General features: G+C 43.8%; 1 protein-coding gene across 1 annotated transcript in view; it reads right to left on the bottom strand.

Annotated features, from left to right (window-relative positions):
• Positions 1-19,242, bottom strand: part of BAIAP2L1 (BAR/IMD domain containing adaptor protein 2 like 1) — a 76,935-nt gene that overhangs the window by 42,816 nt on the left and 14,877 nt on the right. Inside the window, exons 2-3 of the mRNA XM_069569566.1 lie at positions 5,737-5,812; positions 193-279 (exon numbers count right to left, since the gene is read on the bottom strand). Of these exons, the coding sequence (XP_069425667.1) occupies positions 193-279; positions 5,737-5,812 (163 nt within the window). The remainder of the gene's footprint in view (positions 1-192; positions 280-5,736; positions 5,813-19,242) is intronic.

Here is a 19,242-nt window from a genome sequence, read left to right as displayed (position 1 = left end):
TGCCCTCATCTAAGCCTCCACCGCAGATAGACCGCAGAGAAGTCCATCACCGCAGAGGCGAAGGAACCCGAGTGCCCCCTTTCTACTCTGGATTTGTGCCACTTCCCCATGTGCTCTTCTCCGGGTTCGCAGGACGGCAGCCCAGGAACCGCGGCTCAAGTTAGGTGGACAGGTAATGGACGGTTAGCTCACCCAGCTCTGTTGACACGGGGGACCCGGTGGCAATCTCCCCAATCTTGGCCACTCCATCGTAGTAGGCTCTTCCTGCCAGGATCATAGCTAGAGAGGGAAGGTGGCACACAGTCACTTACACACAGAAAGGAGGAAGCGATACAGGTTTCCTTCCAAACACCTGAGTCCCTTGTGGCCAAGGCGAGTGTGGCTGAGAGGGCAGGGGTGGTGCTCGAGAGCTGTGCTGGGTGGCGGACCCCCACACCGGACAGCACCCAGGGCACCCTTGCCTCTGACCAGCTCTGGGAACCTTCAGCTGCAGGGGCTGGAGGCCCAGAGGAGCTGCTCTTGACGCCAGTCCCAGATCAGTTGTGTTCCTAACACAGGCTCAAGGCTGGGACATGTCCACTCCAGCCAGCTGGTCACTTACAGCAGCACAAGCCTGCAACACTGTTAGCTGGAGGGGCTTGTATGGGGTAGCCTAGGCACCGGGGCCTTTGACGGCATTTTTACCTTTTCCTGTTGAAACAGATAATCTAAGGCACAAGCAACTACCATATTGTTGCCAGGAGAAAAGTGTATGAAATCTGAAATACATTATCATTTCAAAAAACAACGCAATTACCTGAAAAATAACTGAATGCTCTGCTTTTCTTTCCCCTCCTTTTTGGCAGAGACAGGAAAACTTATTTTAAAAATCACATTTCTCCTTTAAAACAGAGTCTGAAAACTACATTATAAGGTATAGAAATCTGCTTTTGATTTGGTTTACTTTTTCTTTCCTTTTTTTGGGGGGGTGGGCAGTGGTTGGAGAGCATGTCAGAAGCAAGACAAATCTGGGTTTGAATCCCACTGTTACTTCCAACTAACATGACCTTGTTGGGCAAGTTAGTTTCTTTTCGGAAACAAAGGATGTTAGTCTAAAAATGCCATAAGAGCATGTGTATTGGACAAACTAGTCGAAGGTGCTAACACCAATCCCTTCTCTTACTTTACAACAGGCTGGGTTTCAGGAGACTGACGGTATGCAGTAAGCAAGATTTTCAATAAGACCTAGGCTATTTAGTGTGACTTTGGAGAAAATATTTTATCTTGCTCAAAGGCTGGCTTCTTACACAGACCTCACTTTGCCTAGGAGCCTTAGAGATCACAGGATTTTGGAGATAAAAGAGCCCTAAGCAATCTCCTCTCACTGAGAAGAAAATCTGAGGCCACACCAGCCACTCTGCCCCAGTGTAGAGCAGGAATTGTTTTCAAAGATGGATTTTAAAAGATATTTCAAGTTGAAAAAAGGTGGAAGAGGTCATAGACTTAATTAACCTACAAGTCTCATTGAAGATGCTGCTACTGCTGCTGCAAAGTTGTGTCAGTCATGTCTGACTCTGTGCAACTCCACAGACAGCAGCCCACCAGGCTCCTCTGTCTCTGGGATTTTCCAGGCAAGAACACTGGGGTGGGTTGCCGTTTCCTTCTCCAATGCATGAAAGTGAAAAGTGAAAGGGAAGTCACTCAGTCGTGTCCGACAGTATTACTGTAATGGTCTACCACAGTATTATTTCATAAGACTGAGGATGGCAGAAAGCAAAGGACTAAAGAGCCTCTTGATGAAAGTGAAAGAGGAGAGTGAAAAAGTTGACTTAAAACTCAACATTCAGGAAACGAAGACCATGGCATCTGGTCCCATCACTTCATGGCAAATAGATGGGAAAACAAAGGAAACAACAGACAGACTTTATTTTGGGGGACTCCAAAATCACTGCAGATGGTGACTGTAGCCATGAAATTAAAAGACGCTGGCTCCTTGGAAGAAAAGTTATGACCAACCGAGACAGCATATTCAAAAGCAGAGATATTACTTTGCCAACAAAGGTCCATCTAGTCAAAGCTATGATTTTTCCAGTAGTCATGTGTGGATGTGAGTGTTGGACTATAAAGAAAGCTGAGGGCCAAAGAATTGATGCTTTTGAACTGTGGTGTTGGAGAAGACTCTTGAGAGTCCCTTGGACTGCAAGGAGATCCAACCAGTCCCTCCTAAAGAAGATCAGTCCTGAATATTCATTGGAAGGACTGATGCTGAAAAGCTGAAACTCCAATACTTTGGCCACCTGATTAGGAACAGACTCATTTGAAAAGACCCTGATGCGGGGAAAGATTGAGGGCAGGAGGAGAAGGGGACAACAGAGGATGAGATGGTTGGGTGGCATCACCGACTCAATGGACGTGAGTTTGAGTAAACTCTGGAAGTTGGTGATGGACAGGGAAGTCTGGCGTGCTGCAGTCCATGGGGTCGCGGGGAGTTGGACACGACTGAGCGACTGAACTGAACTGAGGATAACCATAAAGCATAATTATAAAAAAAGAGCAACAACAAATAGCATTTAGGTAGACTCTCCAAATCGCTACTTAAGTTAATTCATCTACCAGACGGCATCACAGGGTGCTGATGTTACCACCCTGTTTCATGAAGGGGAGCAGAGCAGAGACATTCTGGGTCAGACCCAAGGTCAGTGAAGAAACAGAGGCAGTGCACGCAAGGCTAGCGGGCGTGGTCACTTCCTCAGTTCAAATCATGGTGCTTTTTGACTCTTTGGTCTCAGCTAGCACTGAAAAAGAGGTGACTCCACCTAAAAACAAGGCTTATAGCCAGTAAGCTGTCAAGTTAATATATGTAATATTTCAGTGGGAAGATTTAAAATTGTGAGGTACTGATAAGCTGAAAAGCAAATTAGCAGGAGAAGGGTAACACAGGATTACACAACACAAAATTTTTGGTCTGTATCCACAAACTACATTGAAATTTTTTCAATTTCAACAGTTTCAAATTTTTCCAGTTTCACTAACTGTTGACTTATATTTAAAACTATTAAACCTTCTTAGTCTAGTAAAATATCCTGCTTTTATGATAAAGCTGTGTTAATGTAAAAATTATTTATCCAGAAAAAAAAGAAACTGGTATTTTCATAATTGTGCTTCCTCTTGTGAATATATTAGAGATTTTATACCAGCTACTGTTTTAAGGAATGAAGCTTATTAGTTTTCATTTAGTGGCTGACCAGCTATTTCATCAACCTAAACTACACACTTCCACCAGAAAAATTTTCCTTAAAATATGTTTTCACTAAGTTACAGTTCTGCTCAAAAAGCTTCAGTGGCCTCCCACTGCCCAGGGGCAGCCTGTCTCACTCCACAGAGTTCATCGTGGATTTTTACAATTGTGGCCTTCAATGAATCATACCTCCCAGCTGGTGGTGTTGTCTAGGACACAGAGGAGTGGTTTGGTCATGTGACTTGCTTTGGCCAATGGGGTAGAAGCAGGCATAACTCCCACGGGGCTTGTACTCTTGGGACAGCCAGCCAGGCCTGAGAAAGGAGGTGAGCCCAGCCCTGGCCCCAGCTGATTCTGACTGCAGTGCAGAGTCTCAGGCATACAGGCAACTGTACTGCTTTTACAGGACCATTGGAAATAGCGAACTATTGTCATCTGAAGCCATCAAACTCAGGGGCAGCGTGTTACACAGCAACAGGTAACCGATGCTGCATCCAAATACGCTAATAATGGGACCTCATTCCACCTTAAGTTTGCTACTCCCGCACGCTCTGCACCCATGCAAGTGCGGACCCCGGGGCTCGGCTTGCAGGCTGTCTCTTCTGTCTGGAGCACGAGAGAGCAGCGGCTGCCTGCTGCCACCTGTCAGCCCGCTCAGCTCCCGCACGCCTCCTGCCTGCTCTTCTCCTGACTTCCTGCTCAGACCCCCTGATTGTGCTCTTCATGAGCAGTGCCTACTGCCTGACTGCACACGTGGCATCATTGACTGTACTACAGATTCTTACCAAGGACTTGACATGTTTTATTGAAGTTTCTCAGTGGCTTCAGCTAAAAACAGATGGCCTGCAGAAATTCTGGAAACACCTTATGAAGTGCAAAATAGGCCTCAGGAGGTATTAAAGTGATCAGAGGCCTCTGGGGAGAAGTCCTGTTAGCAGGAGGCTAAGCTGTGGGCTGTTCACTGCGTCACTTTATAAATCTCTGTCTCAGAGAGGCAGCTCATGCTAGAAAGGAAAAAAACAATTGCAGGTCAGAGTGCTCTCCTTCATGGTGATGGATAAGGCGACAACTTTGTGTTCTTGTGACTGGGTGATCATCAGGGGAGAAAAAAGTGAAAGTGTTAGTCGCTCAGTCATGTTTGACGCTTTGTGACCCCATGGGCTGTAGCCTGCCAGGCTCTTCTGTCCCTGGAATTCTCCAGGCAAAAATACCGGAGTGGGTAGCCATTCCCTTCTCCAGGGGATCTTCCTGACTTAGGGATCACACCAGAGTCTCTAGCATTACATGTGGATTCTTTACCTTCTGAGCCACCAGGGAAGGCCCCCACCCACTCATCAGGGGAGAATCAGCTTGCAGAACAAGGCTCCAGCTTGTTAAAAGAGGGAGGGGGCACCCACAGAAGTCGTCCATACAGCCGGGGGCGTGAGGGAGGAAAAGGCCAGGCCTGCTGCACTTCCTGACACTGGACACCGGCCGAGAGCACCAAGATCCAGAGGAAAGTCAACAAGCAGTTTATGGGGGCAGCGACTGCAACAGCAAAGCGCCTGTCATCCAACGTCCCAAGTCTTGCCAGCACCTCCCCTTTCCTGGCACATGCTCAGGCTGAGGGTGTGAGGGCGCAGGTTTATTTTCAAAACATCACCAGGGAGCAGCTGGAGGTGGGGGTATTGTGAAGCACAGAAGCAAGACGGGAAGAAGAGACACAGAGCTTGACCTGAAGGCTTCTTCAAATCTCAAACTGTTGGACTAAACTTTCTAGTTTGGTCCTAATGAATCAGGGCAGACGGTAAAACTGGGATCTGAATGTTTGGCGGAGGGTGACACGTGCTACATACGGAGAATGGTTCTGACCGTGTTAGAATTTGATGATTATTTTCAAGGTGATCACTGACAACACCCGCCTTGAGGAGGGGGATGCACGTGTAGACGCACATCACCTTCCTCAAAGGAAATCTGTTCAAACCAGCAACTGACTCTAGCTCACAGAGAGACAAGAGCTAATGCTCGAGTCCATTTTAAATGAGAATCTAAGTTCAACTCTTAATTTAGATGTTTTTCTACTCAGGCTAAACATCTATTTCTCATATTACTAGCAAAAGTGATACATTGCCCCCCACCAATGATACACTCAAAGATACAGAAATTCTTCTATATAAATAAAAAGGAGAGTAATTCCTATGCTTTAGGATCCTAACATTTTAACTACCTTTTAAATATATTGGTTTACAAAGAATCTGGTTTATAAAGTAGAAACCATGTTTATATTTTAATGATATAAAAGATTAAGCAGTTTCAAAAAGCAAAATCTGATATTTAAGATATGCCACTTATAGTAGTCTATTATTCAGTTAAACTAATATCCTACCATTGAAAAGTTCTATAGATTAATTATAAACTGTACCAATTTAAAGATATTTTAGAAATTAAGTAGCAAGTATTAAAAAATAATTAAGTAAAGTATTTAACCAGTGGCTTTTGTATGCCCTCTATATTTATAAATTTAGAAAACAGACACTTACCATTAACAGCTTTTTCATAATTTTTCCCTAGGTTTATTAAATTTCGTAGCCCAGGATTGAACTGTTCCATTACATTCTGAAAAGCAAACAAAAAACCAAATTAAGAAAATAAGTGACCACTAGACCAAGTAACCTTTAGAGGTTGTCATCTGCATAGCCGAGGATCGCCATGTGTGCCCAGTGGTACCATCCACAAAGTCACGGATGCTGATTCAAAAGCAGGAAAGAGCACATCCATCCTGACTGAGGGAACTGGTGCGGCCACGTGACCCTGGCCATGCCTGCCCCGGAGCTGCCTAGAACGGACTGTGAATGGAGTCTGCAGCAGACATACAGTCCCCACAAAGCACACCCTGCAGGGGGCTGTCAGTTCAGAAGCCAGTGCTCCTTCTGGGTTTAGGTAAGTTAATGGCAGTCACACTAGTAATAGGAAACCCAGGTGCATGACAGGAACTTAAGTATATGGACAGTGTTTTGGCTATCAATAAAGATTTTTGGTCCATTAAGAAGGCTGAGTGCCAAACTATTGATGCTTTCAAACTGTGGTGTTGGAGAAGACTCTTGAGAGTCCCTTGGACTGCAAGGAGATCAAACCAGTCAGTCCTAAGGGAAATCAAGCCTGAATATTCGTTGTAAGGACTGATGCTTAAGTTGAAGCTCCAATAGTTTGGCCACCTCACCTGATGCGAAGAGGCAACTCACTGGAAAAGACCCTGGTGCTGGGAAAGATTGAAGGCGGGAGGAGAAGAGGGTGGCATAGGATGAGGTGGTTAGATAGCATCACTGACTCAATGGTCAGGAATTTGAGCAATAGAACAGACATTTCTAAGAGCTGTTTTTGCTCTGCCTAATTACTAGGAGGGGGATGGGTGTAGATGGCTCTAGGACACAGGACAGCCGGGAACGTTCTTTGTAGGTGGGCACTGGCATTTTCTCCCGGCCATCAGTTCATTCGTTATGTATTTGTGGAGTAGGCACCAGGCCCTGTGCTCACAGCAGTGGAGGTGGAGATTTGGTTTCCCATTCTGGGCTTCATGATGCTCTCATCTCTGCAGATGTCACAAATTTCATTTTTAAAAGCGTAATTTCTACATCAAGAGAAGGTCATAAACAGAGAGAGAAGTGCTATGACAAGTATAAGACAGGCAACTATTTAGAACATTAAAAATGCTATCCTAAATCTGATCTTACAGACAAGAAATCATTCCTATGAGGCTCTGAATATATTTGGTGACTGAATATATTTGTCCCACCTACAAACAATAAGCTTCACAATATTAATCTTTCCAGGTAGGCCAGTCAAATCCTCTTTACTGCCTGCCTCCACCAAAATGTGTACCTTGTTTGTAGAGGCCCAAGCAACAAAGAATAAAAAAACCACACAACTTTCACAGGGGTGAAAACATGACGCATGTATTCTTGGGGATAAAGAGGTTCTCCATGACATGTTGTGGGGGAGGAAGAACATAATAACTTTTATTATAACTGTTCTTTATTTAAAAACATTATAACTTTTATTTAATATTATTAAAAGTTTATTTATCAACTTTTATTTTATTAGATGCATTTTATTAGACACTGATAGAGGCTTATCATGGAAAATAATCCCTGCCTCAACCCTTCCCCCTCCCTGGCCTTACTCCCATGTAACAGCTCCGCTGAAAGTGCTCTTTTGTATTTATTGCCATGGTTTTGATTAATATTCTTGACTTCTTGACTTTGGACAATAATCACTGGCCTTCTGCTATGGTAAACAACTCTACTTTCCTTGTTCCCAGTCTTTTCTACATAACAGCAGTTTCCTGGCAAATCAATAGTCAATATTTATTAAACTTCGTAAATACTGGTCACTACAATGCAAAGAATGTACCAATTGTGCTTCCTTTCTTGCTACACCTTTTTGTTTCTCCTGAGATTAACAAGTCTCATTCCAATGCTTCCTTAGATTTTTCCATGCATCTTCCTCACACTCCATGAAATCTAACAGAAGCCTATTGATATTTTTCAAGCCGAAGTTGTCAGTTAATCTTCAATTTTTTTTTTTTTATCTCCCAGAACGTCCCCAAGGACTCTCTGTCCTCCTGCTCAGCCCAGCATGACCGTTTCCTGCCACGCTGTTGCCCTCACTGTCCCTTTTTGGTCCTCCATGTGAGAGAGTCTCATTAGCTGGGTTCCACATCTTCCTCTTTCTTCATTCATCCTGATTTGCTGGAGGTCATTCTATAAGAATGATCTGAGAAATGACATAGGAGGTAGGTGTAAGTCCCCATGTGTCTGAAATCATATTCACCTTGATGTTTGATTGGTATTTCGCTGGGCAGAGTATTTCAGGTTGAAAGTGATTTTCCCTCAGGATTTAAAAGATACTGCTCCTTATATATTATTGTCTTTATTTCTTTTAAATAATTTTATTTGTTTTCAGCTGTGCTGGGTCTTTGTTCCTGCACAGGCTTTTCTCTAGCTGCAGCAAGCACAGGCTCTAGGGCGTGCCAGTAGCCGAGGCTCCTGGGCTCGGGAGCACAGGCTCAGCAGCTGTGGTGCACCAGCTTAGTTGCTCTGAGGCAAGGGGGAGGCCTGCTGGATAAGGAGGACTCCTTACCACTGAGTCACCAGGAAAGCCCTCCACTGTCTTTATTTTATTTTTGATTTATTTATTTTTTACTTTACAATACTGTATTGGTTTTGCCATACATCAACATGAATCTGCCACGGGTGTACATAAGTTCCCACTCCTGAACCCCCCTCCCACCTCCCTTCCCATACCATCCCTCTGGGTTATCCCAGTGCACCAGCCCCAAGCATCCTGTAACCTGCATCGAACCTAGACTGGCAATTCATTTCTTATATGATATTATACATGTTTCAATGCCATTCTCCCAAATCATCCCACCCTCTCCCTCTCCCACAGAGTCAAAAAGTCTGTTCTGTACATCTGCGTCTCTTCTGCTGTCTCGCATACAGGGTTATCGTTACCATCTTTCTAAATTCCATATATATGTGATAATATCCAGTTTTGCTACTGAGAAGTCAGCTGTCATTTGTATATGACTTTTTTTTTAATGAGATGGCACAGGGGAAGGGGCTTATTCCTAGAACCCTTCTCTTTATTCCTGTGTTCTGAAACTACAGTGGTCTGTCTCACTGTGGGTATTTTTAAATTTACTTTACTGGCACTCAAGCAGACCCTATCCATAGAGAAAATTACATGCTTCAGGTCTGAAAAACGTTCCTGTTTGATTCTCATCTCTTCATTCTCTGGAACTCTGAGAAGGATTTTATATAACCTGGATTTATTCTCTAATCATCTTACCCTTTTCCTCTGATTCTTCATTTTTTTGTTCTGTCTCTGACAGATAGCCTCAACTTTACTTTCCAACTCTTCTGTTTTTAAAACTTTTGATATATTTTTGGGCTCTTTCAAGTTTTTTGATTATTCCTTTTAAAAGGCATCCTGTTCTTGTTTTATGGATGTGGTATCATCTCTTATCTGAGTAAACTGTAATTTGAAGGGTATTATCTGCCAGGCCCCACTGTTTGGTATCTAACTGTCTTTCATGTTGGAGGCACTCCTCAAATGTCTGGTGATCCTGGACTATCAGTTTGTATTTAGGAATCAAGCCCTAAAACGCTGGCTGGAAGTATGTGCACGTGCATTCAGGGTGGCTACTGACTAGGCAGCTTCATTCTAAACAACTGGACGGCAAGTCAGCTGTAAAGAAACTGGACAAGAGACAGTAACCAAGGGCCACTGGGTCTCTCCAGAGAAACTTCTAACTTCCTATCCCTTGGGGGTGGGGGGGGGGGGCGGGGAATGGCAGTCACCAGGGAGTTGGCTTTCCCAGGTCTGGAAGGCGGTTGGGTATCCCACAGCTCACTGTGCTGACTTCTGAGTTTCAGTCCCTCGGCTGGGGACTGAGACTGCACCTCGGCTGCCAGGCAGAGGGAGCAGCCATGACAGTGGCGGCTGGGGCAGGCAGGGGGCCTGGAGGCGAGCCGCCTGAGTCACGCCTGTCCTGGCCCTGCAGCTCCCTCCTCCTGCGGGGCCTGCTCCGCAGCCTGGGCGGCTCTCTGGGGTGAAGGGCTCAGTTCTCTGCGGCGCTCCTCTCTGCAGGGTAAGGCAGTTATCACACCTCTGTCCATCTCTATCATCCCAAATTTCTTTAGGCTTTTAGTCAATAGATATTTCCTTTCTCAGGTGTCTACACTATGGATTTACAGGGGGTTTAAGTTCCTTTGCCATCATTTTACTGTATTCTCGGAAGAGAAGAAAAACATATGAGGTCAATGGGCCACGCTTAACTGGAAGTCCACTCAGCTTGTCTTGCTGGAGCCAGTCAGCTGAGCCTCATTCACTGCCAGAAGCCATGAAGCCCCAGAGCCGAGGCTGACCTCTCACCAGTCCCCTGGCAAGCCAGTCAGTCTTAGTACCTGATCATGGGGACCTGTCGCCATAGCTGCTATTTTTATCATCTTTCCTCAATTCTTTTAAGTTTTTAATTTTGAAATAGCTTAAGGCGCACAAGTAGTTATAAAAACTGTATAAAAGGTCCCATGTATGCGTCTGCCAATGGGAACTTAGATGGCCAAAGTACATCATCTAAACCAGGAAACCAACATTGGTACAACACAGTTAAACTACAGACCTTATTTGGATTTACCAGTTGTTATACCTCTAATTTGCAGGGTGTGTGCCTTGTTTCTATGAAATTATATCACACGTATAGATTTGTATAACCGTCACCACAATCATGGTACAGAACTCTTCCAGTAACACAAAGGTCTCCAGGATGCTACCCCTTTATAGCCCAACCACCCTGACCCCTGGCAACCGCTGATCTCAATCATAATTTTGTCACTGTGAGGATGTAATATAGGTGGAGTTGTACAGTATGTGGCCTTTAGAAACTGATTTTCCCACTCAGCACAATGTCCTTGAGAACCCCCCAAGTTTCTGGGTGTACCAACAGCTTATTCCTCTCTCTTCTGTCAGGGGTCCAGGGTATGGCTGTATCATAGGCTATCCATCGCACCGTCAACCATCTGGGTCGTTTTCAGTTTTCAGCAATTACAAATAAACCTGATATGGACAATCACGTACAAACTTGTGTGTGAACACGAGTGTCCCTATCTCTAGAATAAACACCTGGTAGTTAACTGCTGCGTCACACAGCAGGTGGATGTTTAACTTCATAGCAAACTGCCAAGCTGTTTTCCAGAGTTGGCTGTACTGTTTTACATTCCCATAGACAATGTATGAGATTTCAGTTTTAAAATGTAATAACTTCTTTAGAAAATGGTTGCTTTCCAACAAAAAGATAAAACTATTTTGAAACATCATTTAAAATTCTTACTATAATCTTACGTGCCTGAGTCTAGGTAATATGTACAAGGATACCAATACAGAGCAACCTGCCTTCTAGCAGACAAGCAGAAAGAAGCTAGGCTCTGTGTTCTTTCCTAAGATTATTCTTAGTTCAGTTCAGTCACTCAGTCGTGTCCGACTCTTTGCAACCCCATGAATCACAGCACGCCAGGCCTCCCTGTCCATCACCAACTCCCAGAGTTCACTCAGACTCACGTCCATCAAGTCAGTGATGCCATCCAGCCATCAGCTTTACTCAAATAATGGGAAAATAGAATTTGATTTCTTGATAGAATTCTTGGACTATTTACATATAATTCCTCTCTTAAAATTTCAAAAACAATGAATTCATGAGAACTTCCAAAGTTAATACCAAGCATAAACCACTATCCAAATGATTCAACTGGAAAAAGTTCAACTAAGACAAGGGACCACCATTTACTTCAGAGAAAACAATACAGTAATTTTTAAGCTTGGAGATCAACATATACTTCAATTCTTTATTTTAGGTTTTGCTACAGAAATGGTTCCCCTGGAAATTCTAGCCTCTTTGAATAGTGGAAAATCCACTTCTCCACTGGCTGTTGGCCATTAATCTAGCTATTTTAGCTGAAGTACGTGTATTTTTAAACTCAGGAACAGAAATGCAGTGTGGCTGTCAAAATTCACAATTTGCAAAATTTTTATCATAGCAATGGATGTCCTTGTGAATTGGACAGGTCCTAAATTCTCAGGGGGTAGGGCAGTAGTTGGGTTAAAGGCCATGCTATGTCAAGGCTCGCCAAGAACTGAATTGTTTATAGAGACTCAAATTTAGAATCAAGAGCAGTAATGAACAAAGCCATTTTAAGTTTGGCACTAAGAATAAAAGGCTTAAGATTCCAAGTATAAAAACAAAATACATTATAAAAGGCATTATTAGGCCAAGAATCACTATTTTGTTACCATCAATAATAAAAGCCTAGGACGTATTCCAACGTTACTGCTCAGTGAGGGGGATAATGTGTCAAAACAGTCTGAACCAAAATGAGTTTCCTCTCCATCCAGGGAAGAACATGGATCTTCTAGGCGAAAAAAAGATGGCTCTGCCGTACCTGCGCCGCACCTCGTAGTGAAGAGGGCTGGTCCTGTCACAAGAGCGCTGGGCCCTCGGGGATCTGTCCCTGGCTAGTCGCCAGACGGCTGAGGAAAAGGCCACTGCAAACCTACAGGCACATCCCACCAGATTTCTAGTTGCTCTGTTTAGCTGATACAATTCCTCTGCCTCGTGCATAGTTACAGATCATAATTTTAAAAGGTATTACACAATCTTATGATGGCTTTAACTTTCTCACCATTTAGATTTTTCTTTCATTATTGAAAATTATTACCTTTACCAGTATGAAACTACAGGGTATTTATAAAGTATAAATACAAATATGATGAGACAGATAGTTAAACTGAGCTGATCTCAAATTCCTAAGCAGTAGTTTCTCTCTTCATTTCTTTTGTCAATTCTCTACAAGACCAAGGACAAATTATTTGATATTTCAGCTGTTTAACTTTTCTCAGTTGAAAAGTGTGGGTTATAGTTACACTAGAATAAGCTTTAAAAGTGATTTAAGAATCTCTAATATGGGTTTTTTAATAATTTGATTCAGGTACTGTATGTATCTTTGAAATGTTTGATATTTTATTTTAAACAATCTCATGTGAATTAATCTAGCAATGTCACAAATCTTAAATAAGGCACCCTTTAATTTCATGTGACAAAAATACTTGTTCATAAGGGCTAACTATAGTTTCCAGTCATGTATGGATGTGAGAGATGGACCATAAAGAAGGCTGAGCACTGAAGAATTGATGCTTTTGAACTGTGGTGTTGGAGAAGACTCTTAAGAGTCCCTTGGACTGCAAGATCAAACCAATCAATTCCTAAAGGACATCAATCCTGAATATTCATTGGAAGGACGGATGCTGAAGCTGAAGCTCCAATACTTTGGCCACCTGAGGTGAAGAGCTGACTCATTAGAAAAGATGCTGATCTTGGGGATGATTGAAGTCAGGAGAAGGGGATGACAGAGGATGAGATGGTTGGATGGCATCACCGACTCAACGGACATGAGTCTGAGCAAGCTCTAGGAGATGGTGAAGGAGAGGGAAGCCTGACGTGCTGCAGTGCATGGGGTCGAAAAGAGTCAGACAAACGACTGAGTGACTGAACAACAACAGGCTAACTGAGATTACTTCTAGCTAGAAGTCATTTGTATTAATAGAAAATCTCACTTCCTTCTTCCAGGTGTTGTTGGAAGCTGCAGTTTCTAGACTGACATCATCAGTAGTTTCTAGACTGACATCATCAGTATGTGATTACATCCCCTGCCTTTAGAGAAAGCTGTTGCTGTTTAGTTGCTAAGTCATGTCCAACTCTTTTGTGACCCAATGGACTGTAGCCTCCCAGGCTCTTCTGTCCATGGGATTTCCCAGGCAACAATACTGGAGTGGGTTGCCATTTCTTTCTCCAGGGGCTCTTTCCGACCCAGGGATCAAACCCTCATCTCCTGCATTGGCAGGTGGGTTCTTTACCACAGAGCCACCTTGGGGAGCCCTTAGGGAAAGTAATGGTGAGTAAATCTAGCAAAAGGAAGGGTTGCCTGTGGACTAACTGATAGTCTGAAGAGCCATGTGTTCATGCCCACCTTGAATGGGGAGCAGAAGCCAAGAAAATTAGACAACTGAGATGTTTTTGTTTGAACTATTAAGTTAGAACAAAAGTACTCATATTCGAAGATATAAATACACAAAAATGCTTCCTACCAGTCGAATGTGAACAGTCTGTATGACCTGTCCAGGCCACCAGCTATCAACTTGCATTACAGCTCAATCAGCAGCATCTGAGTGCCGAAGAACTGATGCTCTCAAACTGTGATGCTGGAGAAGACTCTAGAGAGTCCCATGGACAGCAAGAAGATCAAATCAGTCAATCCTAAAGAAAATCAACCCTGAATCCTCATTGGAAGGACGGTTGCTGAAGCTGAAGCTTCAATACATTGGCCACCTGATGGGAAGAGCTGACTCATTGGAAAAGACCCTGATGCTGGGAAAAACTGAAGGCAGAAGAGGGGGTGGCAGAGGATGAGATGGTTAGGTAGCATTACAGACTCAATGGACACGAATTTGAGCAAACTCCAGGAGATAGTGGAGGACAGGGAAGCCTGGTATACTGCAGTCCACAGGGTTGCAAAGAGTCAGACACGGCTTAGCAAGTGAACAACAACAGACACTTTGTAACATGCCATCCCAGTAGCCAGGAGCACGAGGGGCGGGGAACATGGCATAAAACCCCCATGGCCTCGAATCCTTGGGCAAATCACATCTATCCTTGCTGAGCCCGTCTCCTCTGTAAGATGGCAAAAACTCATTTTTACCTCTTGAGGGGTATGAGCATTCCATGGAATAATAACTAACATTTATGGAACACTTACTGTGCGCTCTTCAGGGCACCTGACTCCTAGTGCACTGAGTCAACTATAGTAACTAACGTTACAAGACAGGAGCTCGGAAGTTATTAGTCTGCTCTTCAGAGGGATGAGCACTCCTATTTACTTAGAAGTCTCCAGGCACCACCGCTTCCTCTCAGTAAGGTGAAAACAAATGATCCGGGCTCTCCTGCCTCAAAGTGTTATGTCAGGGTGAGAGAGACCATGAGTACAAAAACCTCCAGAAGCGGTACCAAGAAAACTGGAGGTGTAATTATTATCTGCTCTATCCAGTTGGAAATTTGATTCCTTTTTTCTTTCTGAAATGCATTTTGATGCTCCAGAGTCTATGTTTCAGGCTCTAGGCCTGGCACCTCACTTGGGTTCTCTCTTCAGACCCTAACAATTCAACAGTTATCTCCCCCATTTTGCAGATGAGACATGAAAATTTGAGATGTGAAATATAAAAACCTTCCTGAAGGTCCAACAGGTAGAGTCAGACCCGGGCACTAACCTTTGCACTCATCCCTCAGGCCTCCAGATAAGTTCTTTGAGGAGGATTATGCAATAAAGTGAGATAAAAATGCTTTTATGACAAAGATCACTATTTTAGGGTAAGAAATTATGCAAGTTTCTACAATATTTTCTTTGGGGAAGGTTTCTAGTAACCTTACCCCTGATTTGTTGCTGTTGTTTAGTTGCTATCTCATGTCCAACTCTTTGCAACCTCATGAACTGTAGCCCACCAGGCTCCCCTGCCCATGGGATTTCCCAGGCAAGAATACTGGGTGGGTTGCCATTTCCTTCTCCAGGAGATCTTCCCAACCTGGGATCGAACCAACACCTCCTGCATTGGTAGGCAGATTCTTTTACTGCTGAGCCACCAGGGAAACTCCTCTTGATGTTCAGTTCAGTTCAGTCGCTCAGTCGTCTTTGCGACCCCATGAATTGCAGCATGCCAGGCCTCCCTGTCCATCACCAACTCCCAGAGTTCACCAAAACTCATGTCCATCAAGTCGGTGATGCCATTCAGCCATCTCATCCTCTGTCGTTCCCTTTTCCTCCTGCCCCCAATCCCTCCCAGCATCAGAGTCTTTTCCAATGAGTCAGCTCTTTGCATGAGGTGGCCAAAGTACTGGAGCTTCAGCTTTAGCATCATTCCTTCCAAAGAACACCTGGGACTGATCTCCTTTAAAATGGACTGGTTGGATCTCCTTGCAGTCCAAGGGACTCTCAAGAGTCTTCTCCAACACCACAGTTCAAAAGCATCAATTCTTTGGCGCTCAGCTTTCTTCACAGTCCAACTCTCACATCCATATATGACTACTAGAAAGAACATAGCCTTGACTAGACGGACCTTTGTTGGCCAAGTAATGTCTCTGCTTTGTAATATGCTATCTAGGTTGGTCATAACTTTCCTTCCAAGGAGTAAGCGGCTTTTAATTTCATGGCTGCAGTCACCATGTGCAGTGATTTTGGAGCCCCCCCAAATAAAGTCTGACACTGTTTCCCCATCTATTTGCCATGAAGTGATGGGACCAGATGCCATGATCTTAGTTTTCTGAATGTTGATGTTAGATGAGTGTAATTAATCTTCTAATAGTTACACAATATGGACAAGTTCTACCCAGACAAATATTTCTGACTTTCTCCTTTTCCTTCCCTTAAAAAAAGGGAAGGCGTAGGGGAGAAAAAGAAGATTCTCCAACTACCTGTAGTCCTTCGGGGAATCAATAACGAACGGTTAACACTGTCATGTTGATTTCATTTGTTGAAAAGGAATTAAAACGTTACAGAACTACATGGCAAAAACCACAAGGTGTTTTAACCACCCCATTCAAGTCTCATATCTTTTTTTCATCCCCACAGGGAACCAATACTTGACTGGAAACTTTCTAACTCATTTTATACGCACATATATTTAGTCAGGATTGGTAATTTTGCTTGAGCATTTAATTAAATAGTATCATATAATAAATTTTACTGTCACATCTTACTTTTTTAAAAATTCAATGTTATACTTCAGAGACCTGTTGACCTTGATATGTGTTAACTGAGTTTATTCCTATTTAACTTCTTTCTGTATCCCTTTGTGATGGCTAATTTTGTGTGTCTGCTACCGTACCTAGTTAGTCAACTGAATACTAATTTAGGTGTTGCTGTGCAGGACTTCTGAAGATGTGGTTAACAACCAGTAGCCTTTAGGAGATTAATCCTCCATAATCTGAGTGGGCTTCACTCAATCCATTGAAAGGCTTTAAGAATAAAACTGAGGTTTCCCTGAGGAAGAAGACATTCTGTTCATGGACTTCCAGCTGCTGGCTTACCCTGTAATTTCAGATTTTCCAGACCCCCACAACCACATAAGCCAATTTTTTGACTTCCTCATCTAAGTGACATTTAGAGGGCTTACAAGCTACTGCTAATACCAACTGTTTGGCAAGAAGCTGTCCATGTCTGTGCACACGGGGAAGAATTTACCGAGAAACAGAATCGCTGGGGCACAGAGTACATGATAGATTTTTCATTTTTGTTTGATATTGTCAAACACTTTCTCCAAAGTGGCTGCAGCACTCTGTGTTCCTACAACCACCATACTATGTTGCCATGATCACCAACACTTGGTGTTATCACACTTTTTTGCCTGATAGGTGAAGAGTACTGTTTAAGTACCATAAACTGTTTCCCTTTTCAGCATTAAAAAAGGACCCAGGACTGAACTATCTAAGCAGGGGAAGAGAGATAAAGGTAGTTCCCTGGTGGCTCAGCTGGTAAAGAATCCACCTGCAATGCGGGAGACCTGGGTTTGATCCCTGGGTTGGAATCCCTGGGTTTGATCCCCTGGAGAAGGGAATGGCAACCCACTCTAGTATTCTTGCCTGGAGAATCCCCATGGACACAGCAGCCTGGAGGGCTACAGTCCATGGGGTCGCAAAGGGTCAGACATGACTAAGCATAGAGAACACACAGAGCCCGAGTCTACCAAGGAGGAAAGTCAATAGTGACTTCTGTCCTTTCCACCACAGGGTAGGACCAGGCACCGAGAGCACGGCTATAGCCCCCAATCGAGGGCTGCCGCCACCCCTCCCCACCACCATCGCTGCGCTCCAGACATAGCGGCCTCTGGGCTGTGCTCTCAACAGGCCAACTCGAGGATCCTGCTCTCCGGCCTACAGGCTTTTCTCCTGGATACCCGGCCACCTCGGTCTCAGATATGCTTCCTCGACCTTCCTCCTCCTCCTCTTTCCAGGTCTGTCTCTTGCTTCTCTTTCCTCAAAAGGCTTTCCTCTACCTCACAGGATACTACCTGTGTACTCTGTCTCCCTAGTAAAAACTAAGGAAATGAATTAAGGTCAAGGATCACTGCACTTCCAGCACCAAGCGCTGGCTTGAGCCGTCTAATGCCCAATGTGCTCACAGTGGCAGTTCTTGATTCTTTTAGAATGATGTACTGAATTGAAGAGCTGTGCGTGCTCCTGGATGAACCAGCTGCACGCAGTGCCTTCAGCTCATCTGATGGGCACACAGACTCAACGACTAGGCGGGTGATCAGCCACAGCCAGGATCCCCAGAGTGAGGGAATGCACTGCTCGTGGCTTCATTAACTCAACCTGAGGCTCATGGAAGCTGCAAGACTCTGCCCTTTACCTACTAAGTCATAACAGGCTTTGCTGTTGTTTAGTCACTAAGTCTCATCTGACTGGAGTCCATCAGGCTTCTGTCTATGGGACTTCCCAGGCAAGAATACTTGAGTGGGTTGCCATTTCCTCCTCCAGGGGATCTTCCTAATCCAGGGATTGAACCCATGTCTCCTGCATTGATTGGCAGGTGGATTCTTTATCACTGAGCCACCAGGGAAGCCCCATAACAGGCTTACAAAGCCTATAAATACCATTCTTTCCTTGTGAATTTTGCTTCCCAACTCTACGTTTCTCCAAGTTGACATTTAAATTACTTTAAAAATATTTAGGTGATAATATCGTTCTTTAAAAAATATCTTGCTGGCAACAATTCAAATGTCCATTAACTGGTGAACAGGTGAAGAAACATGCTGCTGCTAAGTCGCTTCAGTCGTGTCCAACTCTGTGCGAACCCATAGACGGCAGCCCACCAGGCTCTGTTGTCCCTGGGATTCTCCAGGCAATAGTGCTGGAGTGGGTTGCCATTGCCTTCTCCAATGCATGAAAGTGAAAAAAGAAAGTGAAGTGACTCAGTCGTGTCTGACTCTTAGCGACCCCATGGACCGCAGCCTACCAGGCTCCTCTGTCCATGGGATTTTCTAGGCAAGAGTACATGATACATCCATAAATGGAATAAAAATGCCATAAAAAGTGAGTAAAGTACAACATGGATAAACTCCATTATCCAAAAGTGAAAGAAGCTGGTCACAAAAGACTACCTATTTTCGTATGATTCCATTCCTATGAAATATCTAGAAAAGACAAAGAAAATATATTAGTGATTGCCCAGGGCTGGGGTTGAGAATGAGAAATGACAGCAAATGGGTACAAAGGACCTTTGTGGGATGACGGAAATGTTGTAAATTGGCTTGTGGTAATAACTGCACAATTCTGTAAATTTACTAAAAATTTATTGAATTGTACATTTAAAATGAGTTAATTTTATAGTTTATAAGTTACACTGCAATAAAGATGTTTAAAAAAAAAACACACAAAAAACAGTAAC

This window comes from Ovis canadensis, chromosome 24 (genome assembly GCF_042477335.2).
Source record: "Ovis canadensis isolate MfBH-ARS-UI-01 breed Bighorn chromosome 24, ARS-UI_OviCan_v2, whole genome shotgun sequence".
Taxonomy (NCBI): Eukaryota; Metazoa; Chordata; class Mammalia; order Artiodactyla; family Bovidae; genus Ovis; species Ovis canadensis.
The sequence above is the reverse complement of the archived record's forward strand: the minus strand, read 5'-3'. Positions and strand labels throughout refer to the sequence as shown.